The 19436-nt window shown below is 37.8% G+C and overlaps 1 protein-coding gene across 3 annotated transcripts in view; it reads left to right on the top strand.

Annotated features, from left to right (window-relative positions):
* FRMD4B (FERM domain containing 4B) overlaps nt 1-19436 on the top strand; it is a 236349-nt gene that overhangs the window by 135666 nt on the left and 81247 nt on the right. For all 3 annotated transcript variants that reach the window (XM_087923650.1, XM_026722192.2, XM_087923649.1), the window contains exons 6-7: nt 14521-14577; nt 15500-15522. In XM_087923650.1, coding sequence (XP_087779776.1) covers nt 14521-14577; nt 15500-15522 — 80 coding nt within the window. The remainder of the gene's footprint in view (nt 1-14520; nt 14578-15499; nt 15523-19436) is intronic.

The following is a 19436-nucleotide window of genomic DNA, read 5'->3' as shown; positions in this document are numbered from 1 at the left end:
TCTAGAATTTGTAAGCCACAAAGTGATCTGCTCTATTTCCTGTGATCTTGCTACTAATTGATCTTAATCTAAAACAGCTTGGAATTCATAATAAATATTGCAATAATAGTTCACAATTACTCCCAATAAATAAAACCACCACATAGAAGTAGTTTCTTTCTGCGCTGCATCATTAGAAATAGATTTTTCTTACACCTCTTCATTTATATTATCTTGCCAACATATTTTTATGCTTGTTATATGTAAAGGTCTCTTGTTTTATGGTAGATAATTTGAGAATGAAGTTAACCCCTTTTAACATTTCTGATCCTCTAGAGAGAGATTGTTCCCATTAACATTTTCTGCAAAACCAATTCTTCTATAGAAAAATAACACTATGAAGATAAATCTGGTGTGTTTTGTTTGAAATCCAATGATCCTTTCTGTTTATTCTGTTTGGCCAAAAAAATCCTACTTACAGGAGATGTTACTCTACATCTCCTGGTTAAGTAGTTTTCAAATACAGGTGAAACTCAAAAAATTAGAATATCGTGCAAAAGTTCATTTATTTCAGTAATGCAACTTAAAAGATGAACCTAATATATGAGATAGACTCATTACATGCAAAGCAAGATAGTTCAAGCTGTGATGTGGCATAATTGAGATGATTATGGGTTACAGCTCATGAAAACCCCAAATCCACAATCTCAGAAAATTAGAATATTGTGAAAAGGTTCAATATTCTAGGCTCAAAGTGTCCCACTCTAATCAGCTAATTAAGCCATAACACCTGCAAAGGGCTCCTGAGCCTTTAAATGGTCTCTCAGTCTGGTTCAATAGGAATCACAATCATGGGAAAGACCGCTGACCTGACAGTTGTACAGAAAACCATCATTGACACCCTCCATAAGGAGGGAAAGCCTCAAAAGGTAATTGCAAAAGAAGTTGGATGTTTCCAAAGTGCTGTATCAAAGCACATTAATAGAAGGTTGTGCGGAAGGAAAAAGTGCACAAGCAGCAGGGATCACCGCAGCCTGGAGTCGATTGTCAGGAAAAGGCCATTCAAAAGTGTTGGGGACTTTCACAAGGAGTGGACTGAGGCTGGAGTCAGTGCATCAAGAGCCACCACACACAGATGGATCCTGGACATGGGCTTCAAATGTCATATTCCTCTTGTCAAGCCACTCCTGAACAACAAATAATGTCAGAAGTGTCTTACCTGGGCTAAAGAAAAACAGAACTGGTCTGTTGCTCAGTGGTCCAAAGTCCTCTTTTCTGATGAGAGCAACTTTTGCATCTCATTTGGAAACTAAGGACCCAGAGTCTGGAAGAAGAATGGAGAGGTACACACTACAAGATGCTTGAAGTCCACTGTGAAGTTTCTACAGTCTGTGTTGATTTGGGGAGCCATGTCATCTTGGTCCACTGTGCTTCATTAAGTCCAGGGTCAATGCAGCCATCTATTAGGAGATTTTGGAGCACTTCGTGCTTCCTTCCACAGACGAGCTTTATGGAGATGCTGACTTCATTTTTCAGCAGGATTTGGCACCTGCCCACACTGCTAAAAGCACCAAAAACTGGTTCAATGACCGTGGGACTACTGTGCTTGATTGGCCAGCAAACTCACCTGACCTGAACCCCATACAGAATCTATGGGGCATTGCCAAGAGAAAGATGAGAGACATGAGACCGGACAATGTAGAAGAGCTGAAGGCCATTATTGAAGCATCCTGGTCTTCCATAACACCTCAGCAGTGCCACAGGCTGATAGCTTCCATGCCACTCTGCATTGAGGCAGTAATTGCTACAAAAGGGGCCCAAACCAAGTACTGAGTACATATGTATGCTTATACTTTTCAGAGGTCCAATATTGTTTGATGTACAATTCTTGTTTTATTGTAATATTCGAATTTTCTGAGATTGTGGATTTGGGGTTTTCATGAGCTGTAAGCCATAATCATCACAATTATGACAAATCATGGCTTGAACATGCTTTGCATGTAATGAGTCTATCCCCTATATTAGTTTCACCTTTTAAGTTGCATTACTGATATAAATGAACTTTTGAACGATATTCTAATTTTTCGAGTTTCACCTGTATGTTATTACAAGTTTTTAAAAAAACCAAAACCCAGACTTTCATTTTTGACAGTACTTTCTGCAAACATGTGCAGCTTAACTTTGAGAAAGTTAACCTAAACAGATCTACATAGTGCATTAAAAGAGTTTTGTAATGTTTGTATGTATGTATGTATGTATGTATGTATGTATGTATGTATGTGTATATATATGTTTTCTGAGGTTCTCGCGGGTATTTGCATGTGGATCTTTGGTTGTTCGGGTTTTCTCCCGCGTAAGATTTGAAGTGTCTAGGCAACGTTTCGATGAAGTCTCATTCATCATCTTCAGGCTTCTGTCTCCGGCTCTGTGCTTCTCAGAGTAATGGAGATTCAGCTGCTTCCTCCTTTTAACTGCCAGTGGGGGTGGGACTTGATTGGGTGGGGGCTTGGCTGTGTTCTGATTGGGTGGGGGTGTGTTCTCATTGGTAGGGGTTTGGCTGTGTTCTGATTGGTTGGGGGTTAGCCGTGTTCTGATTGGTTGGAGGCGTGTTCTGTTCAGGTGGGGGCTTGGTTGTGCTCAGGTTAGTCTTAGTTGCTGGGGATTTGAGCTGGTGAGCTGTGATCTTGCTGTTTGGCTTCGAGTTCGTGGTCGTGCTGCATCTTCATAGTGGGTGTCGGTTTGCTTCATGTATGGCTCGGAGGGGTTTGAAGTGGGTGGTGATGCAGCTGCAGTGCAGCTTCTGGTCCATGGTCGTGTCTCATCTTCTGAGTGGGTGTGAGTCTGTTTTCTACATGGAAGTGTGGTGGTGGCATCTTGTGTGGCTCTCATGGGTGTGGGTCTGGTGTCCTTCTTCATGTTAGGTACTCGTCTGTTCATGAGGGCGGGTTTCCAAATGGCTGGAAGGCGGAGGTGTCATCTCGCTTTGTTCATGCTGTGTGGGCGTTTTTCTATCTCTATGGCTTCTCTGATTATTCTGCTGTTGAAGTGTTCGGTTTTGGCAATGATTCTGGTATTTTTAAAATCAATTTCATGTCCTGTGGCTCTGAGGTGTTGGACCAGGGAAGAGGTCGTTTCTTCTTTTTTGATTGAGTTCTTATGTTCTTCAATGCGTGCACTTATTCTTCTGTTAGTTTGTCCAATGTATGTGGTAGGGCAGGCAGTGCAGGGGATTTCGTATACTCCTTGGTTTTCTAATTCGATTTTGTCTTTGGGGTTTCTTAGGATGGTGGATATTTTTCTGTTTGTGCAGAATGCTGTTTTGATGTTGTGTTTTTGGAGGATCTTGCTAATTTTGTCTGTAGTGCCTTTTATATATGGGAGGAGGGCTTTGCCGTTTTCTTGTTCTCTGTCTTGGATTTTGGTTGGGGTTTCTTTTTGGATTAGGTGGGTAATCTTCTTTCTTTGGAATCCATTGGCTGTAGGTAGGTAAAAGGAGGAAGCAGCTGCAATCTCCATTACTCTGAGAAGCACAGAGCCGGAGACAGAAGCCTGAAGATGATGAATGAGACTTCATCGAAACGTTGCCTAGATACTTCAATCTTACGCGGGAGAAAACCCAACAACCAAAGATCCACATACAAATACCCGAGAACCTCAGAAAACAAATATATATATATATATATATATATATATATATATATATATATATATATATATACACACACACACACACACACACACACACACACACACACACACACACACACACACACACACATACAAACGTATCTACAAACACACACACCAGAAGATAGATAGACAAACAGACAGACAGAGAGAGTATTTTCCCTTTATATTGTAATTAGAAGCATGCAAAATTATATTGAATAACTTTGGATAAGATTTGTATATCTGATAAAGTGTGTTCTGTTCCATAAAACCTTATGCTTCTTTATACATTGATTATTCTTTTGTTATATTTGTATATAACGCTAAAATATAATCTGACATGATGTCAAGAAATCTCATGCTTAGGTACTCTTCCCTTTCTTTTAACTCAGTACAAATCCATAAGGAGACCAAACTCATATTATCAATGAGTGAAAACATTCTTTTTCAACTATTTTTAGCTGGCCATGACTGTACTGGACTAGAACAGTGGATGGGAGACAGGAAGGCATAATATTAAACTATGGATTCACAACATATTCAAACCCAACCTGTGATTTCAATTGCTTCACTTTCCTACCAATTATAAATACCATTATATTCTTTAAGAATTTGATTCTTCATTTTACTGTGGAATGGACATCTCCTGTACATTCTTCCATTTAATTAGCATATTAGCAGGCCATTCTCAAATAATTGCTTTCCTGGCAATCTTTTTTTTTCTGTTTTGCTGTTGCCAGTTTTCAATTCCAGAGGGAGGCAGAGAGACAAGTATGAAGAAGTACATAAAAAAGTCACTGCCAGGTTGCCTAGATCTCTATGAATGGTTTAATAAACATAGTCTTGTTTCATTCATCAGTTGATTGGAATGTTATTGTTGAAGACAAATATTTATTTATTTAAGTTATTGACCACCTAACTCCACCGGAGACTTTACAGCCTATTCCTAATTCTTCTTCCCAGCATTCCATCACAGACATATTCTAACAACATATATTTAGAGGAGTTTTCCACATGACTAATATTTCTTCTGATGACTGTAGCCTTTAAGAACAAATTGATTGTAAAATAGTTATAATTTTACTCCCAGGTGTCACTGCTCAGGCTGTACCAGTTTGGAAATCTCCGGGACTTCACTGGAATTTTATTTACTTGTGGAAACCTTTCCTAACCTCTGCTCCCAGAAACCTGCTAGTATGACTTTTGGCCTTCAGCCATGTTATTTACTTGGGAAAGTAGCTATTGTAATGCTTGCAGGGCATTGGATTTGTGAAAACTGGATCAAGCTGCACTTGCTTGTGGTTATTCAAAATAAAATGGTTTGTGGTTTTTTTTTGAGTTGTTGGCAAGAAGGATAAAATTTAAGCATGGGAAAAATCTGAACGAGATTTTCATGAATCACAGGAATATTATTCTATCAAATTTCTATAAAAGAGTTCATTCCAATACAGATAGACCTTGACTTACAATCACAATTGAGCCCAAAATTTCTGTTCTGTTGCTAAGTGAATTTTGCCTCATTTTTACAACTTTTCTGGCCACCATTGTTAAGTGACTCCCTGCAGTTATTAAGTTAGTAACACAGTTGTGAAATGACTCTGTTTCCCTGTTGACTTTGCTTGTCAGAAGGTCACTAAAAGGTGATCAAAAGGGACACTGCAACTCAGATAAATACGAGACAGTTACCAAGCCACTGAATTTTGATTATGTGAGCATGGGGATGCTGCAATGGTTGTTAAGTGTGAAAAACAATAATAAGTCATGTTTTTCAATGCTGTTGTAATGTTGAATGGTCACTGAATGAACTGTTGTAAGTTAAGGACTACCTGTGCCAGATAGTTCTCCATGACAGAAGTTTCCATTCACAGATGAAGAAAAGAATTGTGTCTCTATTACAGGGGTGTCAAACTCGATTTCATTGAAGGCCGCATCAGGATTGTATTTTACCTCGGAGGGCCAGAGTGGGCGTGGCCAGAGTGGGTGTGGTCAGCTCGACATCACTCGTGTCAGGGGTGCCTGTGGTGGCCCGAGCCCTCTGCCAGAGAAAACAGGCTCCTGAGCTCCATTTTCGGCTGCAATGGCCTCCTGTAAGTAACCCTCTGCCAATGAAAACAGAGCTCAAGAGGGCTGTGTGCAGCCTACCCGAGTTCTGTTTTTGCTGGCAGAGGCACCTCAGGCCAGTCTTTCGCCGTTTCCAGGGTGGCCCTGCGGGCCAGATCTAATCACCCCGCGGGCCGGATCTGGCCCCCAGGCCTTCAGTTTGATACCCCTGCTCTATTGCAAATCAAGAGTTTGGTAGCATCTTTTCTAATTAACACATTTTGGGAGGGGGAAAGCAAGGAGGGGAAGACAGTCCTGCTATGCTGATACAGGTTACAGTGAGACAGATTATAAAGACCTTATCAATTGTAATGTGTTAAAAAGACATTGCATTTGTTGGTAATTGATAGCACCTGTAAAATGAGATTTAGTGCCTATCTATGTGAAATAAAAGTATCTACTACATCGGTTTCAAGACTGTTAGAAGAAAGCTAAGCAGTCCTATTAACCTCTATGAATTATGTAAAAGGCTGGGCTAGAGAAAAAGTTTTGAAAGAATGTAAGAAATCTCACCCTACGTACTTAAAATAATTGAGGCTTTGGCTTTCTGAAATATGAATGGCTTCTTCTATCCTAAGGCAGCAGAAATGGATTGTCATAGTCACATCATCAAACTATAAAAATGGCCAGATATTTATTTATTTACTTAAAAGATTTATATAGCAACCCATGTTAAAGCCCAAAAAACCTGGGTGGCTCCCAAGCAAACATTAAAAACAAAGAACATTAAAAACAAGATGAGAAAATCCTGTCCCACAACTGAACTTCCTCAATATTGCCCATGATATTGGCCTTACGCTTTGGCCTCGGTCTCTCCTAACACTTGGGGGAAAGCTCAGCTTTTAAGTGGTTTTTAGAAGCTTAAGTAAGGAAGGGGGAAAGTTACCCCATCCTTTGGAACATTGTGCCCCTCAAGGTGAGATCCAATCCCAACCTCTCGGCCTTCCCAAAGACCCTGAAATCCTGGTTCTGCCAACTGGCTTGGGGTCCTGGTGGGAGTTGGTTAGTGGATTTGGAAGCCAATCCCACCCAAGTCCCATTGCATTCTGGTTTCTAAATTAACTATTTTTTGTTAATTTTAATACTTAATTTTAATTTTTTAAAATTTTAATTCTTAATTTTTAATACTTAATTTTATGTCTTGTATTTTATATTTATGATGTTGAAAGTCATCCAGAATCACCCGACAGTGATATGGGTGACATATAAATTAGTTTATTAAATACAACTTTATTTTCATTAACTCTCTACCAAAATTCAATTTGTTTTGTCATTGTTTTATGGATTAATAAAGAAGCACATATATTACTATTTTAAGTGTTAGTTATTTTTAGTGCTTTAATCACTGTACATAAGAATTATTGGTTCCCTTTCCAATGCAGTTTACCTCTTTGTATTTTATTTTATGCAGTTAAATATATTTTCTACCCTATGGACAATTAGATTAAATCCATTTATGCACTTTATACTTCCTTAAAATTCTGACTAATTCTGGAATTGTATACTGCAGGTTACCCCATCTAGCTTGCTTAATTATCTATTTAAAACATCAATTAAATTAAACCAATATCAAATTTGGGGTTTTGTTTTAGATTTGATTTTGTCAATTATTTGAGTTCTAGAATTACAGATTAATTATATTTTCATATTTGCAAGTCATTTAATAATTCCCTAATTTGTCTAAAAGTGAATCTGGTTACCACATCAAAATGACATCCTATGAACCATCAATCATGGTAACAATTTGTATTGCTATGTGTTGTCAATGTGTATATGTTTCCATGTTTCCATTTACCAAACAGCATTGGCTCAATTGGTAGAGAGCCAGCTGGATCAGGTGATTAAGATACCAGGCTAGAAACTAGGAGACTGTAAGTTCTAGTACTACCTTAGGCATGAAAGCTAGGTGGATGACCTTGGGCCAGTCACTATCTCCAATCCCATGATGTCAGGCTCAAGTAACCAGTTGGTTGATTGATTCCTATCACAACCAACAAAACAAATACCTGGCTGGTCTGAAAAGCAAAAGCAGACCCTTTACTAAGAAAAAAAAATTGAATCAATTGGTAGAAAGTAATCATGAAGCCAGTGAGCATAACAGTTCTTGGTCCATTTTGCTTTCATATTGTCAGATGCTTTGAAAAAAAAATTCAGAGAAAGAACAGATTCATATAGAAATGTGTTGAAAATTTACCTAATTTGGGGCTGAGGATGGTTTTTTTTTATGTTAGAACCTTTTAATTCTTTTGCCTAGACCTCAAAGATTTTCTGTTGTTTCAGTGTAGTAAAATTAAAGGAAGAACTTGAAAAATTATGCATTTATCCCCCATGAAATGAAATCTTGTTTTCAGATAATGAACCAGGATTTCTTGCATGTGACTTACTGATTTTTTAATAAGTCTAATATAGTGCCAAACTATCAAACTTCCGATTATAATTTGCATTTTAATAAAGGAGTATAATTCTAAATGGAAGGTATCGGAATTATTTGATAATTAAATTACTATTAGCAAAATATTAAATTGGTATAGTCATTTAAATTTAAATATGTTGCCGAAGATGAAGCCTTCTACCTTTTAAAAATTTAATTGTATTTCAGTGGAAAAATCTCAAACCCATACATTCATCTAAGTCATTATGTGGTTGGCTTGATTTTACTGTGAGTTGTGTTGTGGTGGGGTGCATGAAGGGAGGCTCAGCCAATCTCATTGTACACAAGTTGTACTCTGACAATCAAGGTAATAATAATAGTTTAGTCTAGTGCACTTACTTAATCCATTATGTATAAAAACAAAAACTGCTTAGTATGATGCATGAATTCTTCATCTTTACAAAAATAAGACAACCTAAAAATGCTGCAGGTGTTTATACTTCAACAATATTTGGCAGGCCACTTTCCTTGGCCCTGATTTCCAGAAATGGAAATTAAAAAGCTCTGTACTGATCATACTAATCAATTGATGATGAAAGTCCAAGAGAATTAGTGAAAGATATAAGAGCAATGAGAAATTCTGAATGGTGAAAAACCATTTTTGGTGGCAATATCAGGGATATTGATATTGAGGAATCTTGAGGAAAATGGAGTGAAAAGTATTAAAGGAAGAAAAAATCATGAATGAAAACTATTCAAAGAAAAAATTATGTCCTGACAGAATAAAATGAATGGAAAGTGGGTATGAGAGATGTTGAGAACCGAATGGTCCATATTATAGAACATGGACCATGTAGAAATTCCTGAGCTAATATGACTGGAGAAGGAATTCTGAGACTTGAAGTCCACAAGTCTTAAAGCTGTCAAGTTTGAAGACCCTTGTTACAGAACATCATAGAAATGTGTGTAGCTATGTTAATGAGAAATATAAAATAAATGTACTAGGTTGAATGAAGATGAAAACAAGACAATGGGTAAGGGGAAAATGCTTATAAGAGAATAAGCACTTCAAAACAGGAGAGGAGAAAACATAATTTGTATACAGGTAGTCTTCAATTTACAACAATTCATTTAGTGATCGTTCAAAGTTACAACAGCACTGAAAAAAGTAACTTATAACTATTGCAGCATCTCCATGGTCATGTGATTTGGTTGTTTAGCAACTGGCATGTATTTGTGACAGTTGCAATGTCCCCAGGTCATGTGATCACCATTTGAACCTTCTCAGACAGCTTCTGGCAAGCAGTCAATGGGGGAACCGTGCTTATTGACCACATGATTCACTTGTCTGCTGTGCTTAACAACTGTGGCAAAATGGTCATAAAATGGACAAACTCACTTAACAACTGCCTCACTTAGCAATGGTAATTTTGGTCTCGTTTGTGATCATAAGTTGAGGACTTTTATAGATATAGGTATAACTGTATACAGTATGCCATAGTTCATTGCTGATTAGCCATTAGGCCATTTCAAAACACAGAATGTAAAACATAGAACATTAATAAGCCTGCGTATAAAAATAAAATAATAGTTGCAAAGAATCTAGTCAAGGTTACAGGTTCAGACTAACAGAGAAATTGCGGACTTATTTTAGTGAAAATAAAACATTTTGGATGTTGATGAAGAGGATGAAACAAGGAGCCTTCTGCAGTGTGAATCAAATCAATAATAAAAATAATGACATTCAAAAGGAAACTGACCTGAGGAGATGCAGGAGACAATCATGCAGAGACCTTCTTTCTATGTTTAGTTTTAATTGAAAACAAATGCTGTTAACATTAATATCCAAAACAAATTTTATAAAGATATAAATGCTGTGAAAACATTGAAAGCAAAATCTGTCTGCAAATGTAAAAGAAATAATTGAAAAAATATTGATGGCACTTGTTTTAAGGAGCAACTGTGTGACTTCTTTAAAGTGTCTTTGAAAAATGCAATTGTGCCTGACAGTTTTATTTATCTATTTAAAAATATTTATATAACCTCCCACCATATAACAAACTCTGGGAAGCTCCCAATCAAAAATTAAAGCACTACATTTATGCTGTAAAAACCAGACTCATTAAATACCAAAACCTGGCATCAAGTCAAGCTTCCAATATGCAGGCACCTCATCCCAGCATTTGGGGGGAAAGCCATGTCTTCAGTGTTTTACGAAAGTCTACAAGGGTGAAGGCCTACCAAACTTTAAGGGGAAGGGGGTGCCATAAGGCAGGAACTGCCACAGAAAAGGCATGCTTCCTAGCTCCCATAAAGGTAAAGGTTTCCCTGTTCAGTTGTTTCCAACTCTGTTTTGTGTGTTTGTGTATGTGTGCGCGCTCATTTCCATTTGTTAGTTGAGGGAGCCAGCAGTTGCCCAGAGACATTTCCATGGTAATGTGTTCAGCATGAGTATACCCCAGGGGGCATGGAATGCTGTTACCTTCCCACCAAATTGGTACTATTTATCTACTCACATTTGCATGCCTTCAAACTGCTAAGTGGGCAGGAGCTGTGACAAGTAATGGGAGCTCACTCCATCATGAGACGCTCGGGTCTCAAACCCTGTGTGTCTGCTTTCCAACTGACAAGTTAAGCATCTTTAATGCTGAGCCACTGCATCCCAAACTCCTATAAGGTGGCAATATTTAAGGTAACAACTTTAACATCGATTCCCAGTGGAAAGCCAAATGGGTCGCTGAACTCTTAGTCCTAGGAAGACGTATAAATGATCAGACAAAAACGGTGCCAGGCTTTGAACTACCAGGTCAGCAATTGACAATCCTGAATAGGATGCACACCTCCTATGGTATCTGTATAAATAGACATAGTATCCGCCCCTCGGTGTGACTGTGGGGTCCCAAGACAAACTGGAGATCATATCGTGACCAGTTTTAACTGAAGGCATATACTGGTCCAGTATCTGATTTTGTTTTAATATAAACGATGCTGCGCTTTAATGATTAGATGGCCTAGACATTGGTATTAGAACACAAATCTTTTTAACACTTATATTTTATAGTCCCCAAAGTGCTTTTTCAAGAGGCAACTGGACTTTCTTGTTTCTTGTAACCCCACCATCCAGTCAGAGCTGAAAAAGTCTCTTGGACAAGAAGCAAAACGTCTTCAAAGACATGAAAAAATAAATGAAATAAATGCTCTGTCCTACATATCGGCAAAAAAAATCAGACAATAAAATACAAGCTGAATAGTCAAGACCTTGTTGATGATCCAAACTCTGTCAAGGACCTTGGAGTACTCATCTCTAACGATCTAAGTGCTAGAGCCCACTGTAACTACATAGCCAAAAAGGCATTAAGAGTTGTTAACCTAATCCTGCATAGCTTGTTCTCTGGTAATATCACACTACTAACTAGAGCATACAAAACATTTGCTAGACCAATAGTTGAATACAGCTCATCAGTCTGGAACCCGCATTACATATCTGATATTAATACAGTTGAGAAAGTCCAGAAATATTTCACAAGAGTTCTCTACTCCTTTACTCGTTGCAGAATATCTTATGCCACCAGACTCGAAAATGTAGATCTAGAAAATCTAGAATGACGCTGCCTTCAGTCTGATCTAAGTATAGTATATAAAATTATATATTGCAATGTCCTACCTGTCAATGAATACTTCAGCTTCAACCATAACAATACAAGAGCAAACAATAGATACAAACTGCACCAAACTTGATTGCAGGAAATACGACTTCAGCAACAGAGTGGTCAATGTCTGGAATACTCTACCTGACTCTGTGGTTTCTTCCCCAAACCCCCAAAACTTTAACCTTAAACTGTCTACTATTGACCTCACCCCTTTCCTAAGAGGTCTGTAGGGGGCATACATAAGCGTACCAATGTGCCTACCGTTCTTGTCCTATTGTTTCTTTTTTTTCTTATATGTATCCATTTCATGTATTCATAACCATGCTTATACCTGTTACCTTATAAGCACTAGACAAAATAAAATAAAATAAATAAATAAATAAATAAGAAAATCCAGATGCCTCTTGAAAAAAGCATCTTTGGGACAACCATGACCTGGATGACTGAGAATCTCCATAGACATTTATTTAATATATATTGCTAGTCTATGTTTGATATGCCCACCTTCTAATCTGATAGGATGAATAGATGTCCTTAGGGAAATGTGGTCCCACAGACAGCCTAGCCCTGTGCCCAATAGGACTTAAAAATGATGTACCAGCCCCTTAGATTGCACCCAGAAACTGGAAGGTATTATATATGCAAGCATCCATCACTGTGCACACTGTTGAAGTTTCCGGGTGGTTTTTAAGTGCAGCCCCCTGTAGAGTATATTGCAGTAATCCAAACAGGAGGTTTGGATATTGTGAGCAAGGCCTCCCAGTCAGGACAGGGCCTAATTGGCAAAGTAGATTAATCTATCAAAAGCCCCCCTAAACACAGCTACCACATCCCAATAAGAAAAATTCCATTATTTTTCCCTACATAAAAGCAAATGTAGTAAGAATTAATGCAAAAAAACAACAACCCCAACATCAAAAGGATTGGTTAAGTTTGCATGTGTGTAGTTTTGGGGCAGAATTCGCATCTAAGGAGTACAATAAGCAAAAATTGAGGAAGGGCAATGTAACTTTATGCCAGGGCGGGTGTGAATACCACATTTTTGCTGTTTAACAGATCCATAAGACGTGAATGATAACATGTGAGATTTAAAGATTATTGTATGCTGCTTGATTTATTGCAAACATATCATATGTGAGTAGGTTTGAATTATGGAATGTTTAGCAAATATATTGAATTAAAGGTCGGTTGTTAAATACAACATGTACAGGATATGATTGAAGATCAACTTGCAAAACAAACTGTAAAGATAAAGAAATATAACCTTGATGGAGAGGTACACACTGAGCTGTATTGCCAAAGTGACAAATGATAAGTTTTCAGTTCAAAATGGCTACATACCATGGGGAAGTGACTCATTCACCTCCATAATTTACTGAATTATAAAATGGGGAAGAGGTACAACACAATCAGACGGTCAAAATTTTGTATTATACCCAATAATATGTAGTTTTAGCCTTCCTGTAGAGCTGATTTGTGTCTAATGAGAGTAACACAAATATATGAAGGAAGAGGAATGGATTGACAGAAAGGGAAAGACTGAGGAAGTTGTGATTCACTGGCATTCATAAGATCTTCAAAAAGAAACAGTGACAAAATGTTTCTAGAACAAAATGCCATGTCCATGGATCCATTGGAAATAATGTTACTGACTTCACTTACTGACCACAATTGAAACTGACAACTCCACTGAGAAGTGCCATGGGCACTAACTAAAAAATAATATTGGATGAGCCAGACTTACAAACCTCACTTCAGCTTCTGTTCTTAAGTGAATCATCCAGTCATTAAGCAAGACATACATGATCACGACTTGCAATTTTACTGCCAACTTCTCCATTGATTCTGCTTGCATGAAGCTGATTGTGAAGCGCACAAATGACAATCACATTACCATAAGATGCTGCAAGTCATAAAAGCCTGCTGGTTTCAAAGCACACAAATGTCCGAGCACTAACTTCCAACAGTCACTAAATTGGCATTTGATAATGGGAGGATGTCCTGCAGTTTTTCAAAATAGAAAGATTAGGGTAGGGTAACTGCTGTTGGCATAAACCGTCCATTTCTTTTTCTTATCTCTTTGCTTTATTTTGTTCTCCTTTTCTGCTTTTTGCATAATGATATTTAACCCAAAGGGTAAAGATGGACATATATAAATTTAATCAGCGATGTTCTCATTTGCAAATTAAATATGCAATCTTATTTAAACAAGATAGCTCAATTTAGCAATCTCACCACCAAAGGAGAATAGTGCTTTCTTATTATTGTTTACTGTACTTCATCAACTCAAGGGGACATATGTATATGCATAGGATTATTGTGAGTGTGCGTGTCTTTGCATAACTCTGAGCACCCTCCACAAACAGAAGTGCCTTAGCAAAGTATTTGTAGTCGTTGCAGTCATTGAACCCTGGGAAACCCGGAGGGTCAAAATATACAACATTTGCAAGTCATGATTCATCAAAGATTGCAAGCGATCTGGTTAACAGTTTCCTCCAGCCTCCCAATTGTTCTTTTCTTGAGGGATGATTTCCCCCGTTTTCCATATTAAACAATAAGCAATTATCCAAACTTTATGGCTCAAATTGCACCCACCCCTTTCTGCTGTAATGGTACGACCTGGAAATGGAAGGAAAAAACCAGGGTTGCTGAGTAGCGTCAGACTACTAAGAGATTCCGTGTAGCCTGAGGTAAACCTCCCCTCTGGAGTTCAGCCGTGTTAACTCGATACTTCCCTCTTTATCTAAACAGGGGCATATTGAAGTGGAAAGCGAGACAGTCTTTAGATTAGCTGCTTTGATTTTACAGGTAAGATTTTTCTGAACTCAATTTTGTGGTTTTCTATTAACATGCCATGCCTTCGGTTCCCAGACTGGAGTTTCTGCAGCGTTGTTTATGTTTTTGTTATAAAATGTAAAACTATACTCCTTCACCCAGCTGACCCAGTTTAAAACGGAATACCTGTTCTTTCTTCCCGTTATGCAAAGCTGTCGTGCAAAACGGTCATTGTGCGGACATTTAGAATGTAGCAGGAGAAGAATATAGCAGAAGAAATGTACGAAGAAAACTTATTGGGAGTGGGGGCAGCGTGCTTTGAATAAGCTATACTTTTGTGTCATCTGCCTGGGATAATTGAATATATTTTCCATAATACATATTTTCCATAATACTAAAACTATACGTTGGGCACAGGAGAAAGATTTTGAACTAGAGAAAAAGGGCTATAATTATATTGAAAATCACTACAAACACTTAAATGTCTCTTATCAATTCTGCTTCAGTTTATCATGTTGATTTTGTGTGGACATCTCCATAATATAATATATATATTACATATCTAGATTATTAAATGTAATATATATACAAATATATTCCAATATGTAATTTTTCTTAAGAGGAGGCTTCCGTTTATATTAATATATTCTAATAAATTGAAACTTTGATTTTAAAAAAAGTTTGAAATTGATCCAGATTAGCGGAAACTGTGTGTGTGATTTTAGGTTGTGTCTTACACACATTTGGGGGGTGCTGGTACTTTTAAATAACAACATATATATTTTAAAAAAAGCCTTTCAAACCACTGATGTACTTTTAATTTGCACATAAGGTCAGCATTTTTTAAAAAATGACTTGAATTTTAAAATGCATTCTTAATGAGGTATCTAAATGAAATGCAAACAGCCATTATAAAACAAAAAAGATTTCTAACATGACTTTTCTTCCCTTATAGGAAGCAAAAGGAGACTACTCTAGGTAATTTACATTTTCTTTTTCATTATTAACAGTGTGGGTGAGGTTTAGCTTTTCCTGCATTTGCTAATCACAAAGTAGAGCAAGTGCAACAGCCAGCATAAATTCAGAGCATGCACTAGCAAAGGGGTATGTTGCTTTTGTGGGCAAGTGCAAATTGAGCTATTCTTTTCCAAAGTCCCATAGTCTGGATGCTTGTATTAGCTAATCGGTGATAAGGTAAAAGTTCTCAATATTTTGTGGCAAGTAGTAGCTTCCATCTAGAGAAGTCCCTTTCACAACCCTCCCCCAACCTCCCTGTAAATCTCCTAATGATTTGATCTGTGAATAGCCCTAATGTATGCTTAGCAAAAAGTTTGTCAGCCTTGTAGATCAATGTGCAGTGTTTCCTTTGCAGCTGGTTCAAGGGGGCTCACCCATCACACTCCTCTCCTGACAGCTGTATTGTGACTGCTGAAAGATTTTGAGCTTGGTGGCTTTAGTTCTTACCTACCATGTGCAAATCAGATGCAGCTTCGGTCGGTTTTCTTCCTATCAGCAAAATCCAAGTCCGTTCAGTGTGCAGTTCTTACAGGAGCAATTAAATAAAAAGGACATTGTGTCTGAGTTAAAAGTAGTGCTGAGGAGCTTAATTAGCAGCAGCTCACTTAAGAGACTTTGTAGGAGGGAAACACTGTTGGTTTATGGTATTCCAAAATCAGAAGGAGTATGTAGGCAAAAGCTTTGATCAAGTGCCATAGACTGGCTAAAGTGATGTCAAGATTTAAATCAGGAGGGGGAGGAGAGGAAGACAAGAGTGGTTTATTCAGATGCAGGTTACAAATGCCTAGAACAGGGGTTCCCAGCCTGGGGTGCTCGCACCCCCTGGGGGTGCAAGACAGTATTCCAGGGGGTGCGAGAAAAATCCAAGTAAATAATAGGATATTGGCTATATGTTGGCATTTTTATTTATTATGTATTTCAGGGGGTGCGAGGTTCGAGTGAAATTTCTTTAGTGGTGCGGGGCGAAAAAAAGGTTGGGAACCACTGGCCTAGAAGGTTGGTTTTTAGTCAGATTAATCTTTCATCTATGGCTTGATTTCCTGCAAAGGGAAGATGGATAGTCGTTGCTTACCATTCTGGCAAAATAAGATGTATGTATGGTTGTATTCTGATATGAGCTGTGGTAAGATAATTTTTTGCCATTGTACAAAATGCATTGCTTTCTACTGTGCATGATTGGGTGGAAGAGGCAGAAACTTTCTCAGTCGAAAATCTCAGCCTAATATCAAAAAGTATTTTTTTGCAAGTCAGAAAGCTTTAAAAAAAAAGGATGCTAAAAAGAACCATGCCATAAAAGGAAGGAATGAGTCGGTTTGCTCACTGCTTGTTTTAGCTTGGGATATCGTTATATGGTTATTCCTGCAGAAATGAAGTCCTTGATTAGAAATAAGATTGAACATTCTTATTCTACAGCAGGGCTGTCAAACTCCCGGCTGGATGCGTCACAGTTTAGCGAAGGGTGGAAAAGTTCTGATACGTCATGTGATGCTGCCATGACAACATGAGTTTGACACCCCTGTTCTATAGCAAAATTACTGTTATAGATGGCAGCACCAATCAATCTGACTTGAGCAAATCTCAAGAAAGTTAGGGAGGGTTGAACTTGGACGAGAGACTATCAAGAAATCTCAGGACAGCAGACTTGATGTTTTGATTGATTGACTAATTATGTGCCATCTAGTCATTGTCAATGCTTAGTGACCGCATCAAGGTAGATTTTTCTCTATGAAGATCCCAACCTGGTACCTCAGGTTTTCCAATGGTGCCTTCATCACCACTGTTAACTAAGCCTATCCACCTTGCTGCTGGTCTTCCTCTGTTTCTCTTTGCTCCTCCCTTTCCCAGCCATTGGAACCTTCTCCAAAGAGCTAGGCCTTTGCACAATAGGTCCAAAGTTATTCATTCCTCAAGTGAGAATTCTGTGTAAATGTGTTTGGTGATCCATCAGTTTGCTTCCTTGGCTGCCTGTGACATTCTCAAAAATCTTCTCGGCATCAAGTTCAAAAGTATCAATACTGTTCTTTAGTTTAGTTTAGTTTATTGTCATTGCACCTTGTACAACTAAATTGAATACCATCTTCAGTGTATATTATGACTATGAAAATAAACATAAACACACATCCTTCACATTCTATACATTGAATTGAAAACTCCTACTGTATTGCACTATACAGTAGAATTCAATTCAACTGCCCTGGGATAGAAGCTTACCCTACTTCTTCAGAGTCCAACTTTCACTTTCATACATTATCCCAGAGGTACCATTGTCTGCACCATTCAGAACTTCATAGACGTAAACATAGCATCTGAATATATTTTCAGAGCCCTTCATGGCTATTATATTAAGTGCTAGTCTGCTGTATATTTCTTGATCACTTGATCCTTTACTATTGAACAGAATTGATTTTTTAAAAAAATTAAATGGTAGGAGGGAATTGCAATCTACAGATAGTCCTTGACTTACAACTGTTCATTTAGTGACTTTTCAAAGTTACACCACTGAAAAAAGTGACTTACGACCACTTTTTAACACTTACAACCTTTGTAGCATCCCCATGATCGTATGATCAAAATTCAGATACTTAGCAACTGGTTCATACTTACGACCGTTGCTGTTTCTCAAGGTCATGTGATCATCTTTTGTAGCCTTTTGACAAGCAGAATCAATGGGGAAGCCAAGTATACTTTACCGTGTTACCAGCTTATCAACTGCAGTGATTCACTTAACAACTGTGGTACAAAAGGTTGTCAAAAAGAGGCAAAATTCACTTAACAGCAGGAATTTGGGGCTCAATTGTGGTTGGAAGTTGGAAGACGACCTGTAATTTGCAATTAGCAAGTTGTTTCATAGCTTCCTTCTAATCAGTTTACTGATAACTTATGTTAACACTGCTGATCATGTTCGCACATGGTCTTCAGAATTATCTGGGCCAATTGCTTGGGTTTTTGCATGATTCATTGAACCATAAATTAAATACTGCCTGTGGCTGGCTATTGTGCTATTTAGTATGTCGTGTAAACACAGCCAATCTATTATTAGGTTAGCTTGGATCATCATCTGGATCAGCACACATCCTTCATAGCTTACAGCTATCAGGTGTATTCTATCAGTATGTCTGGCGCCAAAATATCTACTTTTAAGTGTGTTAATTAAGCAGTTGCTGTTTTGTAACAGAATACAAGAAATGATTAAGGGTGGTGAGTCTTACAAATAGGGATGAAAACATGAAGGTTTCAAACTGATAAAGATTAATTAATCACAGATTAGAATTTTTAATTGTTAATCTGATTTAATCCATGAAAGGATCTGAAGTGTGTTGAAGGCGCCATCATGCAGAATACTGCATGCATATTCTGAGTTGGCAAGACATTTAATTTGCTAAGTTTAAAGGAGCAGCTGTCTTAATTAGATATGAAGTCTAAACTATACTGAGACATCTTTGAGACCAGTAATTATTTTATTGATAGTCTAGACCTTCAGTACTTTCACACAGAATTGACTCAATTATACAGTATGTATTAATTACATCTGAGAAGCTTTATAGGCAAATGTATAGGATGAGAACTCCAGAAAATGAAGATGAGAGAACTGAATTATTTAAAGGTGGTTATTCTCTGAGATCAGTAGCAATTGCTGCAACATGTTCAGTGTGTTGCTCTGGTGAGGGAAAATACAACTTGGCTTTAGTTTCCCCTTAAACTAAGGAATTGGTAATGTCAAATCCAGGCAGCTCTTTAATGTCAACTTGGGACATTTGTAGACATTCAGGAAACTCCTGCATCATTTACTAGAGTTAAAGCAAGGTCACTGCCATGTGTCAAGCTGTCCCAAGGAAGTTGCTAGCATATGTATGAAACAGCAGGTGTAGGCCACT

This window comes from Pseudonaja textilis, chromosome 2, assembly GCF_049901715.1.
Source record: "Pseudonaja textilis isolate UNSWEBS1 chromosome 2, rPseTex1.2, whole genome shotgun sequence".
Lineage (NCBI taxonomy): Eukaryota > Metazoa > Chordata > Lepidosauria > Squamata > Elapidae > Pseudonaja > Pseudonaja textilis.
Note: the sequence above shows the minus strand (reverse complement) of the source record. Positions and strands in the feature narration are given on the sequence as shown.